General features: G+C 32.5%; 2 protein-coding genes and 1 non-coding gene across 3 annotated transcripts; 2 read left to right on the top strand and 1 right to left on the bottom strand.

Moving 5' to 3' along the window:
- Positions 1-6,375: 6,375 nt before the first annotated feature.
- Positions 6,376-6,479, top strand: LOC130937045 (small nucleolar RNA R71). The gene has a single exon (XR_009068283.1). It is a non-coding gene; the product is annotated as a small nucleolar RNA R71 (small nucleolar RNA).
- Positions 6,480-12,385: 5,906 nt separating this feature from the next.
- On the top strand, positions 12,386-14,012 carry LOC130932508 (momilactone A synthase-like). The gene is made up of 2 exons (XM_057861839.1): positions 12,386-12,475; positions 13,060-14,012. The coding sequence occupies exons 1-2, from the start codon at positions 12,456-12,458 to the stop codon at positions 13,907-13,909; spliced, it is 870 nt and encodes a 289-aa protein (XP_057717822.1). The 5' UTR covers positions 12,386-12,455; the 3' UTR covers positions 13,910-14,012.
- Positions 14,013-15,090: 1,078 nt separating this feature from the next.
- On the bottom strand, positions 15,091-20,125 carry LOC130933054 (secoisolariciresinol dehydrogenase-like). Its single transcript, XM_057862555.1, has 2 exons — positions 19,999-20,125; positions 15,091-16,064 (listed from the first exon to the last, which is right to left on the bottom strand). Exons 1-2 carry the CDS (start codon positions 20,031-20,033, stop codon positions 15,272-15,274), a joined length of 828 nt encoding a protein of 275 aa, XP_057718538.1. The 5' UTR covers positions 20,034-20,125; the 3' UTR covers positions 15,091-15,271.
- Positions 20,126-20,615: the final 490 nt, after the last annotated feature.

Here is a 20,615-nt window from a genome sequence, read left to right as displayed (position 1 = left end):
AGATAGTGTTGCTCGGCTACTTCACACAGGGCATGAAACTTCAAGATAAGACCACATTGGAAGGAGCTAGCAATGGGTCTATGAAAAAGTACAAGACTACTGATGAGGCATGGCAATTGATCAGCGACTTAGCTGAATCTACTAGGAATCACAGGCAGAAACAAAGCCAGTCAAGAGTTGTTACAGAGGTATCCTCTAGCAAAGAGACTACTGCTCTAACTCAGAGTATATGTGAAATGACCAACTTACTGAAGCAGATGCAATTGAGTCAACAACAAGCTCAACAAGCTCAGCCTTCTCCATCACAGCAAAGCCAACAGTTGGTTCCACAAAGAGTATGCAGGATCTGTGCTGATTATAGTCATTACACTTATGAATGTCCACAGCTCCAACAGGAAGACAACACTGTGACAGCCACTCATATAACTTCTACGACCGCTCCAATCAAGGATACAATCAAGGTGGCATCTACAACCATGGATGGTAGGACAATTTCAACCAAGGTTGGAGAGATAATTCCAACCAAGGTTGGAGGGACAATCATAACAAAGGAGGCAGAGATAATAATGGAAACCAGAGGTGGAATAACAATAACAACACCAGACAGTAGAATCAGAATCAGGCCTACAGAGCACCTCATCTAAGGCAGCCTCAAGCATCTCAACAGACCCCTCAGCTCACTTATCCCTCTTCATCTTCTAATGATGAGTTATTACACTCTATTGATTGAAGACAGCAGGCCATGGAAAATAACCTTACTTCTACTCTAAATGGTCTGAACTCTACCTTGCAAGCTCTTGTCTCACAGATTGGATCACTAAATAACTCTACCAATCAACCTTCGAGCTCCAGTGGACTTCCTTCTCAACCCTTACCTAATCCCAAGGGTGGCATCAATGCCATCACTCTGAGATCCAGAACCACATTGCAGGAGAGGCACCAAGAGGAGCCAAGTCCACCAGAACACACCCCAGCTGAAGATGCAGTAGAAGTGGAAGATGCTGAAGAGGAAGAGGACATACAGGATATAGTTGAAGAAGAGGAAACTCAACCACAGGGTGAAGCACCAAAGGATGTTGAAGCTGCAGATAACGGCTATCCTGTCTCCTTTCCATAACTCACAAGGAAGCCCAGGAAGCAGATGGAACTTGACCCCAAAATGGTAGAAATATTCAAAAAGGTTGAGGTAACTGTTCCCCTTTTTTATGTCATTCAACAGGTACCTAAATACGCGAAGTTTCTAAAGGATTTATGTATACATAAGGATAAAATTAATAAATTAGAAAGTATTCCTTTAGGTAGTTCTATCTCTGTTTTAATGGGAGGTATACCTGTAAAATGTAGTGATCTAGGTCCATGTATGGTCAACTGTGCTATTGGAGGTGTGATATTTTCTAACTGCATGTGTGATCTAGGAGCGTGTGTTAGTATAATGCCTTTATCTATATTTAATGCTTTAAGGCTCCCTCCCTTAAAAAGGTCGGCAGCTCGTTTTGTGTTGGCAGATAAAAGCATTATTACAGTGGTTAGAGTTGCTAAAAATGTATTGGTGAGCATCAAGGAGCTCACATTTCCTATTAATTTCTATATCATGGAAATGCCCCCTAATGACTCCGGGATGCCATCATCAATCCTGCTTGGAAGACCATTCCTGAAGACTTCAAAGTTCAAGCTAGACGCATTTTCAGGAACTTACTCTTTTGAAATAGATGGCAGAATAGTGAAATTCAGTTTAACTGAAACTATGAAGCATCCTCCGGAAGATCATTCTATCTCCCAGTGTGACATCATTGATGAAACCGCAGCTGAAGTTCACCAGGAAGAATTAGAAGAGAAGTACATAGAGCACGGTCCAAGTGTGAGAATATTTTTAGAGGACAATGAGAGCACTTCACCATTATCACCAGCCCAGATGACCCAGAGCCAAGCCCTGAGCAGAAAATGGAATTAAAGCCCCTTCCTCCACACCTCAAGTATGCTTACCTTGAGGACAAGCAGAAGTTCCCAGTTATTATTACAAGGGAGCTCACTTCCCAACAAGAAGAACAATTACTTAGTGTATTGAGGACGCATAAGAAAGCAATTGGATGAAGCTTTGCAGATATAGTAGTCATTAGCCCTCAAGTTTATGAACATAGAATATTCTTAGAAGAAGGAGCAAAGCCTGTCCGTCAACCTTAGAGAAGATTGAATCCAACCATCTTAGAAGTTGTCAAGAAGGAAGTAACCAGACTACTTGAAGCAGATATCATTTACCCCATTTAAGATAGTGAATGGTAAGTCCAGTACAAGTGGTGCCCAAGAAGTCTAGAGTCACAACAATAAGAAATGAGCAGGGAGAGCTTCTGACAACTAGAGTGCATAATTCATGGAGAGTTTGCATTGACTATAGGCGTCTCAACCAAGCAACTCGCAAGGATCATTACCCCTTGCCATTCATTGATCAGATGCTTGATCGCCTGTCAGGTAAATCTCATTACTGCTTTTTAGATGGTTATACAGGTTATTTTCAAATTCATATAGCCCTTGAAGATCAGAAAAAGACTACTTTTACATGTCCTTTTGGAACCTATGCTTATAAGAGAATGCCCTTTCGCTTATGCAATGCACCAGCTACTTTCCAAAGGTATATGATGAGTCTTTTCTCTGATCTCATTGAGACCTGAATGGAAGTTTTTATGGATGACTTTAGCATATATGGTGATTCATTTAGCCTTTGCTTGGATAGTTTATCTAGAGTATTAGACAGGTGTGTTAGTTCAAACCTTGTTTTGAATTTTGAAAAGTGTCATTTTATGGTGAAACAAGAAAGTGTTCTAGGACATGTTGTTCTGATACTGGTATCTCTGTAGACCCAGCAAAGGTGGATGTTATTTCTAGTTTACCTTACCCCTCCTCCGTGAGGGGAATCTATTCGTTCCTTGGCCATGTAGGTTTTTACAGGAGATTCATTAAGGACTTCAGTAAGGTAGCATTACCTTTATCCAGATTGCTACAGAAAGACATCGAGTTCGAGTTCAGTGAAGATTGTGAGCAAGCTTTTGATAAGCTGAAGACCGCCCTGACTCAAGCTCCAATTGTGAGAGGACCAGACTGGAGCCAGCCAATTGAAATCATGTACGATGCTTCTAATCATGCAGTATGAGCAGCGCTGGCTCAGCGTGAAGGTAAGGATCCTTTCGTAATTGCTTACGCGTCTAAGACTTTAGACGCTGCTTAGTCTAATTACACTACTACTGAAAAAGAACTCTTAGCTATTGTGTTCGCTCTGGATAAATTTCGAGCCTCTTAGTACTAAGGTAGTAGTGTACTCAGATCACGCAACTCTAAAGTATTTATTAGCTAAAAAGGAGTCCAAACCAAGGCTTATACGTTGGATACTGCTACTACAAGAATTTGATTTAGAAATTAAGGATAGAAGTGGTAACCAGAATCTAGTGGCAGACCACTTGAGTCGCTTTGAGCACATTAAAGATGCCTCTACTCCTGTAAATGATGATTTCCCATTTGACAGCTTACAAGTAGTATCTGAAATAGTCCCTTGGTATGCGCCTGTAGCTAATTATCTAGTCAGCCACACTCTCCCTCTAAACTTTACTAAGCATCAAAGAGACAAGCTGAAAAGCGAGTCTAAATATTATATATGGGATGATCCATATTTATGGAGGTGTGGTGCTGACCAGGTAATTAGACGATGTGTGCCTCAATCAGAATTCCAGTCCATTTTAGAGGCCTGCCACTCATCTGAGAGTGGAGGACATTTTGGCCCTCAAAGAACAGCTAGAAAAATTCTAGACTGTGGATTCTGGTGGCCTACTCTTTTTAAAGATGCTGCTGAATTTTGTAAATCTTGTTCCCCATGCCAAAGGTTTGGTAATATATCCAAGAGGGACGAGATGCCTCAACAGATTATGCTCTTCTGTGAAATTTTTGATGTTTGGGGCATTGACTTCATGGGTCCATTTCTAAATTCTAATGGTCACATTTATATACTGTTAGCTGTAGATTGTGTTTCTAATGGTCACATTATTTTATGATTTATATTATGTTTAATTGTGTGGTTTTATCAAAGTCTTCACCCACTTATTCATATGATTTGCATGTATTTACAATTCCTTCCAGAAAATATTCTATGATTGAAAACTTGCTTCCTAAAGATCTTTTAATTGTATATTTTTAGGCTCCTTTATACCATTCGATGTCGTGATCTGTGTGTTAAGTGTTTTAGGCTTCATAGGCAGAAATGGCTTAGAGAATGGAGAGGAAGCTTGCAAAAATGGAAGGAACACTAGAAATTGAGGAGATGACCAGCGGAAGTGACGCGGGTGCATGGCTCACGCGGCCGTGCGAAATGGAGAAATTCACAGGGACGCGGACGCGTACCTGACACGACCGCATGGATTGGAAGCTGCACGGGTGACACGAATGCGTGGATGACGCGCACGCATGGCACGGAAAACGCTGAGTGACGCGAACGCGTGGATGACACGGTCGCGTGACGTGCGCGATCTGCAGAATTACAGAAGTCACTGGCATAGATTCTGGGCCGCGTTTTAACCCAGTTTTCGGCCCAGAAACACAAATTAGAGCCAGGAAACATGCAAAGACGAGGGGACAACATTCATTCGGCATAATTCTTAGTTTTTAGATCTGATTTTACTTCTCCTCTAGGTTTTCTCTCTACACATTCATAGTTCTTATGATTTGGTTTTTATTGCTTTTTGGCTTGGGATATTGAGAAGAGTTATTACCTCCGCAAGACTTCATCACTCTAGTTTGTTCTCTTTACTTGTTGTTTACTCTTTCATATACTTAATTTGTTCTGAATTACAATTGGATTATTTTTAGAATTTATTAATACAAGAACCATTTTTATTTTTAATTGATCTTTTTTATTATTGTCTATCATGTCTTTCCTTATTCCTTATTTTTATTTTGTGATATTTACATCCATGATGAGTGAGTAGTTCTCTAACTTGATTGGGAGTTGATTGAAAGGAGACCCTTGAGTTGGAATACTCAAGAGTAAAATTGTAATTGGGTTTATTGTTGGATGGCTCTCTAGTCACTGACACTAATCCTTTCCAAGGGAGAGGATTAGAACTTGTGTATAGGAGTAGACTTCCAACTTACTTGACTCTCCTTTACCTAGTAAAGGATAACTAAGTAGAACAACCTTCAATTATCAATTGATCTTGGGAAGACTCCAACAAGGGTAGAACTTCAGATTAATCTACTCCCGGTCAAGATTTTTATTTAAATTACATAAACTTTCTAATTTAATTTCCCATTTATCAAACTCAAAACCATTTTGGAAAACCTCTAATTAATAAGATAGCACATCTTCCTGCAACTCGTTGGGAGACGACCTGGGATTCATATTCCCAGTATTTTAATTCTAATTTTGTGACAACCCTTCTAAATTGATAAGCGAATTTCTGTTGGTTAAGAACTGTACTTGCAACGTATCACTTATATTAATTTTTAATTTGTCAATTTCCGCTACGCCAGGTTCCTCAAAGGGGAACTCCTTATTGGTCAGTGAACATCCCAGGAGGTCTTCCTCACTAGGAATCACTGCCTTTTCACTCTCTCCAGGTTTGGCCATGTTACTCATAGTCATGGCCTTACACTCTCTTTTGGGATTCTCTTCTGTATTGCTTGGGAGAATACTAGGAGGAGTTTCAGTGACTCTTTTACTCAGCTGGCCCACTTGTGCCTCCAAATTTCTAACGGAGGACCTTGTTTCATTCATGAAACTTAGAGTGGCCTTAGATAGATCAGAGACTATGTTTGCTAAGCTAAAGGGGCTCTGCTCAGAATTCTCTATCTGTTGCTGAGAGGATGATGGAAAAGGCTTGCTATTGCTAAACCTGTTTCTTCCACCATTATTAAAGCCTTGTTGAGGCTTTTGTTGATCTTTCCATGAAAAATTTGGATGATTTCTCCATGAGGGATTATAGGTGTTTCCATAGGCTTCACCCATGTAATTCACCTCTGCCATTGCAGGGTTCTCAGGATCATAAGCTTTCTTCTTCAGAAGATGCTTCTTTAGTACTGTTGGATGCATTTTGCAAACCATTCAGACTCTGGGAAATCATATTGACTTGTTGAGTTAACATTTTGTTCTGAGCCAATATGGCATTCAGAGCATCAATTTTAAGAACTCCCCTCATCTGAGGCGTCCCATTACTCACAAGATTCCTTTCAGAAGTGTACATGAACTGGTTGTTTGCAACCATGTCAATGAGTTCCTGAGCTTCTGCAGGAATTTTCTTTAGGTGAATAGATCTACTTGCAGAATGGTCCAATGACATCTTAGACAATTCAGACAGACCATCATAGAATATATCCAGGATGGTCCATTCTGAGAGCATGTCAGAAGGACACTTTTTGGTCAGTTGCTTGTATCTCTCCCAAGCTTCATAGAAGGATTCACCTTCTTTCTGTCTGAAGGTTTAAACATCTACTCTAAGCTTGCTCAGCTTTTAAGGAGGAAAGAACTTGGCTAAGAAAGCTGTGACCAACTTATCCCAAGAGTTCAGGCTATCTTTAGGTTGAGAGTCTAACCATATTCTAGCTCTGTCTCTTACAGCAAAAGGGAAAAGCATAAGCCTGTAGACCTCAGGAACAACCCCATTGGTCTTAACAGTATCACAGATCTGCAAGAATTCAGTTAAGAACTGAAAAAGATCTTCTGATGGAAGTCCATAAAACTTGCAATTCTGTTGCATCAGAGAAACTAATTGAGGCTTTAGCTCAAAATTGTTTGCCCCAATTGCAGGGATTGAGATGCTTCTTCTATGGAAGTTGGAATTTGGTGCAGTAAAGTCACCAAGCATCTTCTTTGCACCTCCACCATTGTTATTGGGTTCGGCCATCTCTACTTCTTTTTCGAAAATTTCAGTAAAGTCCTCTTCAGAGTCCTTTCAGGTTCAGGATCTGCTTCAACAAGAATGTCCTTGTCCTTGCTCCTGCTCATATGAAAAAGAAGAGAACAGAAAAGAAGAGAAATCCTCTATGTCACAGTATAGAGATTCCTTTATGTGAGTAGAAGAGAAGAAGAATAAGAATGAAGAGGGAAGAAGAAGAATTCGAACACAGAGAAAGAAGAGAGGATTCAAATTATGAGTAGAAGAGAAGTGTTAGTAGATAAATAAATAGAAAGAGAAGAGAGGAAGAGAATTCGAATTTTAATTTTAAGAAAAGAAAATTATTTTTGTTTTTATTTTAATTTAAAGTTAAAATTCGAATATTAAGAAAAGGGATAAAATAAAAATTAAAATTTGAAACAATTAGTTAATTAGAAAGATTTTTGAAAAAGAGGAAGGTGATTTTCAAAAAATAGAGAGAGAAAAGTAGTTAGGTGGTTTTAAAAAAGATAAGAAATAGTAAAACAAACAAAAAGTCAGTTAGTTAATTGAAAAAGATTTGAAAATCAATTTTGAAAAGATAAGAAGTTAGAAAAGATTTTTGAAATTGATTTTGAAAAAGATATAATTAAAAAGATATGATTGAAAATATATGATTAAAAATATATGATTGAAATTTATTTTGGAAAAGATTTGATTTTTAAAATGACTTGACTAACAAGAAACTAAAAGATATGATTCTAAAATTTAAAGGTTGAACATTTCTTAACAAGAAAGTAACAAACTTGAAATTTTTGAACCAATCACATTAATTGTTAGTAAAGTTTTTGAAAATTTGAAATGAAATTAAGAAAAAGATTTTGAAAAACAAATTTTTTTAAAATTTTCGAAAAATAATAAAAAAAATGAAAAAGATTTTATTTTTGAAAAAGGTTTGAAAAGATAAGATTTTTAAAATTGAAATCTTGACTTGACTAACAAGAAACAACTTATTTTAAAAAATTTTTGACTAAGTCAACCCAAAGATTTCGAAATTTATGAGAGAAATAAGGAAAAGATATTTTTTGGTTTTTGAATTTTTAATGAAGAGAGAGAAAAAAACTAAATGACTCAAAATATAAAAATTATGAATCAAAATACATGATGCATGCAAGAACACTATGAATGTTAAGATGAACACCAAGAACACTTTGAAGATCATGATGAACATCAAGAACTTATTTTTGAAAAATTTTCAAGAAAAGAAAACTATGCAAGACACCAAACTTAGAGATTTTTCATGTTTAGACACTATGAAAATAAGAATGCATATGAAAAACAAGAAAAAACTCAAAACTTGAAAATGCAAAGATCAAACAAAGAAAATCATCAAGAACAACTTGAAGATCATGAAAAAAACATGCATGAATTTTTCGAAAATTTTTAGAAAATTAAAAAGATGCAATTGACACCAAACTTAGAATGTGACACTAGACTCAAACAAGAAACATAAAATATTTTTGGTTTTATGATTTTATAATTTTTTTATTTTTTGAAAATTAATTTCTTTGGAAAAACAAAAAAGAAGAAAAAAATTTTTGAAAGATTTTTGAAAACTTTTTGAAAATAAAATAATGGTTAAAACAAGAAGAAAATTACCTAATCTGAGCAACAAGATGAACCGTCAGTTGTCCAAACTCGAACAATCCCCGACAACGGCGCCAAAAACTTGGTGCATGAAATTGTGATCTCAATGGCGCTAACAACTTGGTACGCACAATTGTAATATCACTCTTTTTCACAACTTCGCACAACTAACCAGAAGTGCACTGGGTCGTCCAAGTAATAAACCTTACATGAGTAAGGGTCGATCCCACGAAGATTGTCAGCTTGAAGCAAGCTATGGTCATCTTGTAAATCTCAGTCAAGCGGATTCAAATGGTTATAGATTTTTAATAATTAAAAGATAAATAAACATAAAATAAAGATAGAGATACTTATGTAATTCATTGGTGGGAATTTCAAATAAGCGTATGGAGATGAGTTGTTCCTTCTGAATCTCTGCTTTCCTACTGCCTTCATCCAATCCTTCATACTCCTTTCCATGGCAAGCTGTATGTTGGGTGTCACCGTTGTCAATGGCTACTTTCCGTCCTCTCAGTGAAAATGGTCCTTTACGGTTTCTGTACGGCTAATCAACTGTCGGATTTTTCGTCTCGGATAAAAAATACCATGCACAGAGATCATATGGCTAATCAGTTGTTGGTTCTCAATCATGTAGGAATAGGATTTACTATCCTTTTGCGTCTGTCACCATGCCCTACAGTCGCGAGTTTGAAACTCGTCACAGTCATCCTATCTTAGATCCTACTCGGAATACCACAGACAAGGTTTAGACTTTTCGGATCTCAAGAATGCTGCCAATGGATTCTAGCTTATACCACGAAGACTCTAATCTCGGATTCAGATGCCCCATTGTCAGGGGGGAGTCGATGTGAATCGTTGATTAGAAACCCAAGAGATATACATTCAAGCTTGTTTTCATGTAGAACAAAAGTGGTTGTCAATCACGCGTTCATAAGTGAGAATGGTGATGAGTGTCACATAATCATCACATTCATCACGTTCTTGTGTGCGAATGAATATCTTAGAATAAAGATAAGCATGAATTGAATAGAAAACAGTAGTACTTTGCATCAATACTAGAGGAACAGCAGAGCTCCACACCTTAATCTATGGTGTGTAGAAACTCCACCGTTGAAAATACATAATTGATGAAGGTCCAGGCATGGCCGTGAGGCCAGCCCCCAATACATGATCAATGGATCAAAAGATAATCCAAAGATGTCTAATACAATAGTAAAAAGTTCTATTTATACTAAACTAGTTACTAGGATTACAGAAATGAGTAAATGATGCAGAAATCCACTTCCGGGCCCACTTGGTGTATGCTTGGGCTGAGCATTGAAGCTTTCACGTGTAGAGGTCTTCCTTAGAGTTAAACGTCAGTTTGTAACTTGTTTCTGGCGTTTAACTCTGCTTTGCAACTTGTTTCTGGGGTTTAACGCTAGAATAGAGCAGAAAGCTGGCGTTAAACGCCAGTTTTCGTCGTCTAAACTTGGACAAAGTATGGACTATTATATATTGCTGGAAAGCCCTAGAAGTCTAATTTCCAACGCAGTTGAGAGCGCGCCATTTAGACTTTTATAGCTCCAAAAATTCTATTTCGAGTGTAGGGAGGTCAGAATCCAACAACATCAGCAGTCCTTTGTCAACCTCTGAATCAGATTTTTGCTCAGGTCCCTCAATTTCAGCCAGAAAATACCTGAAATCACAGGAAAACACACAAACTCATAGTAAAGTCCAGAAATGTGAATTTTTCTTACAGAATAATAAAAATATACTAAAAACTAACTAAATCATACTAAAAACTATGCAAAAATAATGCCAAAAAGCGTATAAATTATCCGCTCATCACAAATCCATAATAAGAATGCAAAATCCTCATTAAAAAAAACAAAGCTAAAATACAAACTATTCTCGAAATGAACGAGACACCAAATTACTCCACCCAAAAATTTTCAACTTCAATTTGACTCTACTCCATCTTATAATCACATTATAAACATGCTAATCATGATACAATTTGACATACCGATCTCTAACTAAAAGAAAATGATGAGAAACACCGAAGTTAGAGGGGAAAAAGAAAAACCTAAAATGACAGAAGCTCGAGCTAGCGAGATAAGGTCGAGGAGCCAACCGCGGGTGTCTTTAGTGACGGGGGAGGGGACGGAGGAGCTGAACCTAACAAGGTTGGCCATTCTATCAGCTTCGTGGGTTGATTCCGTTAGCGGCAGAGAGAAGAAGGAGTCCGTTGACGGAGAGGGGAAAGCTAGGTTTAACTAAGGGAGTTCTTCGATTTGAAGTTAAACTAGGTTTCTTTGATTTGTGTGTTGTGAATGGAGTTCGAGCAAATGCTAGGTTTAACTAAAAGTTATCGATGGAAAATTTTAAATTACAGACGGATTTTTCGTCTGTAATAATTTAATAAAACTAGTATTTTTGTCTATTTAATTACAGACGAATTTTCCGTCTATAATTATTTCTTACGAAAAAAAATTAATTTTTTTGACAGAATTATCGACAGATTCTCTTTTTCGTCTGTAACTTATGCTAATTCATTTTTTGTTTTCTAACAAAAAATTTCTCTGAAATTTTGTATGTATTTTCGTGAGATAAAATCCGTCGGAAATATCCGTCTCTAATAACTAGTTTTCTAGTAGTGTATAACCAATGTTATTATCATTCAATATATTATTTGGATCAATTCTAATACTTGAATATCTAAAAACAGATTTTTAACATATAAATAATATTTTTTAAATTACATAAATCTTTTAATATAAATGATTTAATATTTTCTGGACAAAAAAAATTAAAAATAAGATTAATATTTATTTTAAGAATGATTTTTAACAAAATTATAAATACATAATAAAAATTTAGAGTACATTCATAATAAAAAAAATTCCAATATTAAATTAATAGTGTCAATTTTTTAAGTGAACAATTAACAATCATAATACACTGTATTATAGATATATGTAACATAGTATATTAGAAATAATTGAAAGTTTACTAAGTATGAATTAAAGCTTTTAAAAAATTATAATTTATACCCACTAATAATATTATGGTTCTATCTATTACTTGGATTTGGACCAATTTTAGTATTATTATGAGTATCTGAATGTTTAAAAGCAAATTTATTATTGGCATGAGATTAATGTATTTTTAAAATCTATATATTAATGTATTCAATAATATTAATAAGAGATGAGATGAGATGAGAAGAGAAAAATAGGTAAGAAATGAAAGATAATAGGTGAAAGTTACGTCAAGGTGGCCAAATAAAGATGAATAACTGGTGTATTAGAAAGGGTAATACTGGAAAGAAATCTTGGATACCAAACTATGTATTATCATTATATTTTTGTATATAAATACATGTTAACTAATTTTAATGATTAATTTTAGTGCATAAATAATATTTTTGTTAGTCTATATTATCTTTTATTTTAATTCTCAACCAAAGAAATTTGAATTCTCTAAATTTTAAATTTGTACTTTAGAAGGTAAAGTGTGATCTTTTATCTTTAAATGTTTTCTCTCTCATATTTATTCTTGATCTCACCTATAAAATAAATAGTAAAAGATCATAATTTATTCTCTAAAATAAAATTCAAACTTTATAAAATTCAAATTCCACCCAAAGAGATGGATAAAAACTAAAAAGAGAATATTAGCTCCTTTTTTGCCTAATTAATTGACCTACAATATAGTTGACTTGAACGCATTAATCAGGAGCATTTTACATAAATACCATTTGTCGGCATTCATTTATATCTTACATTTTCATAGTTTTGTTCCTTATTTTAATTCGCACCGTGTTTTAATAACACAATTCAACTCCAAAAATTACTTCCTTATAAACTCTATAAATTAGGGGAATCTTATCATCTTAGCATCCACTAATTCATCCTTTGATAGCCTGCCACTTGATACATTGCTACTCCAGGAAGAACAAATATAATCCTCCCCATGGCTCCAGTTGCTAAAAGGTAGTTTCCATGCCTATTCTTATAGATTATATCTGTAGGTTGATATTTTGACAAGAAAATACAAAAAACAAAAAGTAAAATAAAGGCTTGAATAGGAAAATGATTTATAGTTAGTATTTGAATTAGATTATCCCCCTCCCTCTCCTTTCTCTATTACTCTAACTCCAGCTCTCCAAGATTTACAATTATATGTACTCTTAAGTTGGGATTTCGAAGTAGAAGAATAGATATTATTGTGGATTTTTAATTGTGACACTGTTACATCCTAAGTCCTTGGTCTTACACATTTTGTTTAAAAAGAAAGAAAAATGTTTATTCAGTAATACTTGTTTTCAATTTTTTTTATATTCATTTAATTTTATTTTTATAACATTTTTAATTTTGACAATGCTATCCTTGAATATATTTAATTTTGTCTTATATTTTGATAGAGTTAATGTTTAAGAATAATTTTGACAAAAATTTAACATATTAAAAATAAAATTAAAGATAAAAAGTATTTTTGAAAAATATTATTTTATTTTAAATTCGTCTTTCATAAAAATGTTATGTCATTTAATTGTTTATATTTATAAACGTTCCAGGCTAGAAGGTAAGGTGGCAGTAATCACAGGAGGTGCCGGGGCCATTGGTGCAACCACCGCAAAACTATTCCTTCAACACGGAGCTAAGGTGATCATCGCAGATGTCCAAGACGAACTGGGTATCTCTCTCTGCAAATCCCTCATCACCAAAGACGGTGCCGCTAATAACAACAACAACGTCGACTACGTTCACTGTGACGTGACCTCCGAACAAGACGTCAAAAACGCGGTCGATTTGGCTGTTTCCAAATACGGCCACCTTGACATCATGTATAACAATGCCGGCACCACCGGTGACAATATCAAGCGCCCGATGGAGAACTCCACCGTCGAAGACTTCAAGAGAATCTTCGATGTCAACGTCTTAGGGGCTTTCTTGGGCGCCAAGCATGCCGCGAGGGTCATGGTGAAGGCACAGAGGGGAGGCGTTATCCTCTTCACGACGAGCATTACTTCTGTGATCGGAGGCCAGGCAAAACCGGCTTACAGCGCATCGAAGCACGCCTTGGTGGGGCTGATGAAAGATCTTTGCGTGGAACTTGGGCAGCATGGGATTAGAGCGAATTGCATTGCTCCGGGGGGGATTGCGACGCCAATGCTGAACGGTTGGTTGAAGATGGAGAGGGAGGGGACAGAGGAGATCCTGCAGTCGGTGGGGGTGCTGAAAGGTGGAGTGGTTAAGGAGGAGGACGTGGCGGAGGCGGCGGTTTATTTGAGCAGCGACGAGGGGAGGTTCATAAGTGGAGTTAACCTTGTGGTGGATGGGGGTTATAGCTCAACCAATGGCTCATTCGCTATGATAGCGAACGTTCTCAAAAACATCCAAACCACCAATTGCATTGATGCCTAAGCCTATTAGCTAACAATATATTCTGTTTTGTGAGTAATGAGTGTGTGTTCTAATAATATCCAATCACTCCATAAGTTTTTATAGTTTCTTTTTATACGTGATCGAATGTGTTCTTATAGTTTAAAAATGTTTGTAATTGTTGTCCAATTTGTAGTTAACTTAGTTACGTGGATCGGACTAAATTAATTGCAAAATTATGACAACTGCAAGGTTGGATGGTCTCTCTAAATTACAGAAAATGAATATGTTGTAGTCTATAATGTGAGTTTATGCTATAATTTTTGTGTGTACTCTTTTAACGGTTACCGTAGTTTTTCCTCTATGGGATGGTAGGTAGCAATACATGTAAGGTGCGTTTTACAGTGACTACCATTTTAGTGGCTATGGTGGCACACACGATGGAGCTGAGGTTGTGGTTGTCACAGAAGAGATGGACCTTCTTAGCGATTTTGTCCATCGCCCTCCACCAGCGGACGAGGTCGCCGTCGACGTCATGCACACTGCTGCACTGAAGAACTTCTACTAATGTTTCAGATAATTTCAAAATCAAATTAATAAGTTAATAAAGCAAATGGTTTATTTCTTTATATAATAAAATAATTGAAAACCCAAATTAGTTATAATAAGCTTATTTAAGAATTAATCACAAAGGTTATAATGTTAGCATCAACAGTTAATTGCTTACCATTTGTCATTGCATTATTGCTTATATAGTAAACTTATAGCCATGGTAATGGTAGTCATATCATCCATAGCCATTCTAGAACTGGCCTACTTGTAACCAGATAAAGTGGTATGGTAAGGGACATGGTGTATTCCTTATCCATAAGCTCTCTATATATAATTATATATAGAACTAGCTTAGTGATGATTAATGGACTAGCTAGGGAATTTGGCAACAAAGTCCAACTCAACATTGGATAAGGCAACTGAAGCTCAAGAGGTAAATAAAGTAGTGATGCAACATTACCATTTGTTGAGAGATGGGGAATATCAGGAATCCTCTAGCTGAACGAACAAAAGAGGCTTCAAGATTATATAGAAATAACTTTTCATTCTTAGACAATTGTAATATTTAGTTCTTAAATCCTTGTTCCTTTGACCTTTTTAGTTTATCAATTTAGAACATTGTTATAATAAGCTGCTAGCTTGTTGAAAATAATGTAGAATATTACAAATCATAAGTCAATAATACACATGGACTCTGTTAAGCTGGAGCCATATTATTGAAGTATTATTTCTTCAACATGCACTCTTACAAATTTAACACATCACTTTTAGACATCTTTACCATAAAACTGATTCATAAAAACTAGAAGTGATGTGTTATATGCTTACATTTGCACCAAAATTTTTCAAAATCTAAGTGTCTTGTGGATACTGAAACATGTGAAAGGAGGGGTTAACAATGCTGAAGCCACCGTCAACGAGCAAGTTCTGTCCACTGACATACCTGGAATCATCGCTAGCAAAATAAAGCGCAGCATTGGCCACGTCATCAGTTTTAAGGGTAACACCTTTAAGATTCGCGAGCGAGTTCATCACATTCTCAAGCTCCTCATCGTTCACCCCGACGAACTTGGTAGCCAAAGGAGTCGCAAGAGCGTAAGGCGACAAGCAATTCACTCTGATCCCAAACTGTCCGAGCTCCACCGCCGCATTCTTGGTCAGCCCAACCACCGCGTGCTTAGCACAGCAGTAGGCGTGGGAGGCGGCGCCGCCCACGTACGAGCTGACACTAGCCGTGGAGATTATGCTGCCGCCTCCGGCCTTGATCATGGGCTGCGAGGCATGCTTGATCCCCAAGAAAACTCCGGTTACGTTGACGCTGAGGACGCGCTCGAAATCGGCCTTGTGGTTGTCGATTATTCGGGCCTTGTTGGGGTCTGCTATGCCGGCGTTGTTGAACATGATGTCTAGCTTGCCGTATGCTTCGACGGCGGTGTTGACGGCGCGCTTGACTTGGTCCTCGTCGGTGACGTCGCAGTGGACGAAGGTGCATGTGGATGGTCCTATGGATTGGACAACCGCGTGGCCCAGTTCGTCTTGGACATCTGCGATGACTACTTTGGCTCCGTGCTCTGCGAATATTTCCGCCGTGCGTTTGCCTATTCCGCTTGCTCCTCCAGTTATTAATGCCACTTTTCCTTCAAGCCTGCACATGACAAAGGTTCATACTGTCCGGTCAAACAAGAGAAGTAACCTCTTTTTTTTTTCCTGATTAAAAATTTAGTTATTACTTAATTATTAATATTTAAAAATATAATATTTTATTAAATTAATAGATTAAATAAATTTCAGTTAATAATTTAATTATAATAAAAAATAATAATTTTAATAATCTTTAATATTTTTGTTTGTTTGTATATATTAAATTTATCAAAAATTTAGTTGTTAAAGTATATTTTATGTAAATAAAAATTTTTTAAATTAAAATAAAATAAATTATAATTAAAAATAATTTTAAAATTTTTAATAAATTTTAATAATTAATATATTTAAATTAATTAATAGTCATGTGTTTTTATTTTGTTTTTAAAAAATGATTAAAATCTCAATAAAATTATCATTATAAAAATATATATGTGAACTTCCTCGTTAGTTTGATCTAAGAACCCACGCACGAGTCAACTCAACATTCGAAGGTCAAACACTTCCACATGCCACTCTATGATTACTCCCATGTAGCCTGTCTTTTTTATATAGTTATCCGAACCAAATTGGGATTAAACTATTAGTTTATTGATTTAGTTTGATTTAACGGGTGAGTTATTGGTTAAATTAGTTAATTTATTTTTATATAAATAAAAATATAAAATAAGCAAAAAATTAAAATATATTTTTTTAATATTTTAAAAATAATTAAATTTTAATAAAATATAATTAAATAATTATAATTTATTTATTTTTAAATAAATATATAAAATAATAAAAAAATTTTAATTTTATTTTTATATTAAAATAATTATTTTTTATTTTTAATACTAACTTAGTTCACTTATTCGACTTGTAAGTTATTAGTTAAATTAGTTAATTTAATTTTACATAAATAAAAATATAAAATAATAAAAAATTTAAAACAAATTTTAATATTTTAAAAATAATTAAATCTCAATAAATTATAATTAATAAATTATAATCTAATTATTATTAAATAATTATATAAAATAATTAAAAAATTTTAATTTTATTTTTATATTAAAATGATTATTTTTAATTTTAATTACTAACTAATTAATTTATATATTATATTACTATATATAATAGGTATTTATTAAAAAATAATATTAATAAATATTATATAATTATAAAAAAATAATTATATTGTAACTAATAAAAATAATTAATATTTTTATTTATATATGTTTAATAATATTTATATTTATATGAATAATTATGTATAATAAAAAATATAATTAATTTAAATATAAGTGAATATAAAATTAAAATAATATCTAATAAAATTATTGTACATTTTTACTATAATTAATAATTATTATATTATATAACAAAGAATAGCATAGTCTAATAATAAAGAAAGCATGCAATAATAAAGAAAATTTTTATTTAAATCTTATTTTTATCAATTTTAAAATTTATGCTTTAGCAATTTAGTTGGACCAATTTTTATCAAATTTAACCAGTTCTTACCAGTTTTTAATATTAAAAATTATACATTAAAAATTTAAAAATTGTCCGGGTTAATTTGCTTTTCACTAAAAATATTAATCTTCTAATATTTTTTATAAATTAGATTCACAAAATTGAAACGCACCTATTATCCTAATGTATAATTTTTGTTTTTAAATTTATATGATTATGACTTTTTATTTGTTTTCGAGATAGATCATTAATATGTGTTTAAGAAGATATTTTATCTTTCTAAAATCAAAAATAAAATGGTAATCTTATTATGTTTAAGAATCTAATTATTAGAAAATTACATTATTTTGACTTTGAAAATTAAAAAAGACCAAAAATTCGTTTCAAGTGCAATTGTATCAACTTGAGGAGCAAGGAATATGAATTTTTTGAAATTAGTTGGAACAAAAATAATTGTGAGAAATTTTATAAATATAAACTGCCTCTAATTAAGTTAATTGGATTTAGTTAAGATTTTCGAATTACTTGAAGATTAGACTTTTTTTTCCGTTTAAAATTTAAATATAATAGTTTAGATTTAAATTTGATTTGTCGTTAGAATTTATTAAAAAAAATTATTTGATTTTAATTTGTTTAATAGTAATTTTAAGATTTTAAAATTACAATCAAAGTTTATCTAATCTATAAAAATCAGATTTTATTTAAATTAGTAAATAATTTTTGGTATTTAGTATTTAAATCTAATAATCTAATCTAATAAGATTAAATATGACTTAAATTAACTAGTTAGGATTATTTTGTGTCATAGATTTTATTTGTTTTCAGATTTTATAATTTTATTTTAGGAAGATTTGACCTATTTTTAAACTCATCATTTAGGATCTACTTAAGCAAATTTGTGATAAATAAATTTTATGGGTGCTATTATGCACAAATTTTTTTATCTTTCGTTCTAATGTTTTCTTATCAAAAAGTTTTTAGTTATTACAAAAAATAAAAAATATCCTTCTCTTTTTTATTTATCAAATATATATTTTTTCATGAAATTAAAATTACATATATTTTCGCCTATTTTATTAAAATATTGATTCATAATCATTATAATTACATATAAATTAATGAAAATATATTAGTTAATTCAAATAATAATAATAATATAAATATATATATTATTGTAATAAGTTTTATTTAATTTTAATATTAATATTTTATTACATAATATAAAATAATTGAATTTATTACAAAAATAATAAATATATTATTATTATTTGAATCAATCAAATAATTATCTCTAATAGATATATGATTATGGATAGAATGTTAATTATTTGAGTAAAGTGTATATTATTTTAATTTTAAAAAGAAAACAGTATATATTTTATAAATAAAAGAGGGAGGAGGTGTTATTTTTTCTAAATAATTAAAATAATAAAATAAACAATAACTTAAAAAAATAAATTGACTATATCAAATTTATAAATGCCAAAATTATTATTTCCCTCGTTATTATTTTTTGTTAAAACTTACAATCAAGATTATGGATAGAATGTTAAAAATGATCCTAAAATTTTTATAGAGTGATTTTTGGTTGGATTAAATTAAGAAATTGTATGTTATAAGGTTGCATATCACTGTTATACAACAATGACAAATTTAGTTTGGCCATTAAAGTAAAACAAAATAACAATAACTTATAATAATTTAGTACTTTTCACATTTAATTTTTTTAAGAATTTTTAAAGAACAAAGTTTGAGAATAAAACAAAATTTAAAGTTGTAGATTTCAAAAAGAATCATATAAAATGATATAAAAAGAAGAGTTCTTTTAATTCTATCTTTAATTTTTTTAAAGATTAATTATAAAAGAATTTATTAAGTGCACTGTAAATAAAAAATAGATATAAATTGAAAATAATTAAAATTTGGTATAAATTAAAAAATAGATATAAATTGATTCCTAAAAAAAGTAGTTGCAAATTTTAAAAAAAATCATATAAAATTATTTTTACTTTTTTATTTTATCAATTATTTTCGGAAGTTCTTTTCCTTAATGGAAAATAGGTGTAAATTGAAATAGAGGCGTAGCCTCATAATAAGGAAGGGGACAATAACCCCCTAAATTTTAATTTTTTTATATAAATTTTAATTTAATTCCCTTAAAACTTTTATTTTAATTTTATTGTATGATAAATTAATTTTTCATTCCTCTTTAATATTTCACCCAGTTTCGCCCCTGAATTGAAAGTAATTAAAAAAAGTCTAACCTATTTCATTGTTACACTAGAGGGTTTTTTTTTTTTTTTTGGGATAAGATCATAAATTAAGCTTTTGCAAGCAATAAGAGGCAGAAACTAAAGTTCCATGTCATGGATGAGTTGAGAAACGTTGTAGTTTATGCTACTATTCTTACATATGATGATATGAAACACAACGCAAACTTAATATTAATTTGAAAGAAGATATTGTGTTTCTTATTTTGTACGTACCTTCTGTTTATTGCAGAGGTGGATGGTCCTACCATTCTTCTGATAAGGAGAAACGAGTGAGAGGAGAGATATTAGGGCTTTGTTAGAATATGAAACTTGAGACAAGTTTAATGACAATGATGAAGCACCAGAGATCAAACATACTTTTATATTGCTAATTGTATTGGGATATCCATTTAGGATAAGAAATGGATATCCATTTATTATTAGGATATTTATTTATTTGTTTATTAGTCTAAAACTCTAAATTGATTTTGTTATAATTTAACTAAAAAAAATATTTTAAAATAAAACAATAAATAAATTATAAAATATAAACATAATAAAAAACAATCAATAAATTAATAAATCATTAATACAATAAAAATTATAAAATATATTATTGTTATAATATAAAATAGTTTAATAGTTAATACATTGATATCTAAAATTTGCTATTCGATTTTACTTATTTGCAGATCAAATTGAAATCGATTTGATAAATTTACAGATTAGGTCATATATGTAAATTTTAAATCGAATACAAATAAATACTCTAAATCATGCGTATTGGATCTAAATTTGCATAAAATTATTTTCTTCGTTTTAATTGTAGGAAGCTAAGCAATGCAATATAT

Source organism: Arachis stenosperma, chromosome 6 (genome assembly GCF_014773155.1).
Source record: "Arachis stenosperma cultivar V10309 chromosome 6, arast.V10309.gnm1.PFL2, whole genome shotgun sequence".
Lineage (NCBI taxonomy): Eukaryota > Viridiplantae > Streptophyta > Magnoliopsida > Fabales > Fabaceae > Arachis > Arachis stenosperma.
This window is presented reverse-complemented; position numbering and strand designations above follow the sequence as displayed.

What these genes read in the sequence shown, in the direction of transcription:
- LOC130932508 (XM_057861839.1), top strand. Translation starts at nt 12,456, where the DNA reads ATGGCTCCAGTTGCTAAAAG. An exon ending in ATGGCTCCAGTTGCTAAAAG is followed by an intron (nt 12,476 to 13,059) that starts GTAGTTTCCATG and finishes TAAACGTTCCAG; the next exon opens with GCTAGAAGGTAAGGTGGCAG.
- LOC130933054 (XM_057862555.1), bottom strand. Translation starts at nt 20,033, where the DNA reads ATGGTAGGACCATCCACCTCTGCAATAAACAGAAG. An exon ending in ACCTCTGCAATAAACAGAAG is followed by an intron (nt 16,065 to 19,998) that starts GTACGTACAAAA and finishes TGTCATGTGCAG; the next exon opens with GCTTGAAGGAAAAGTGGCAT.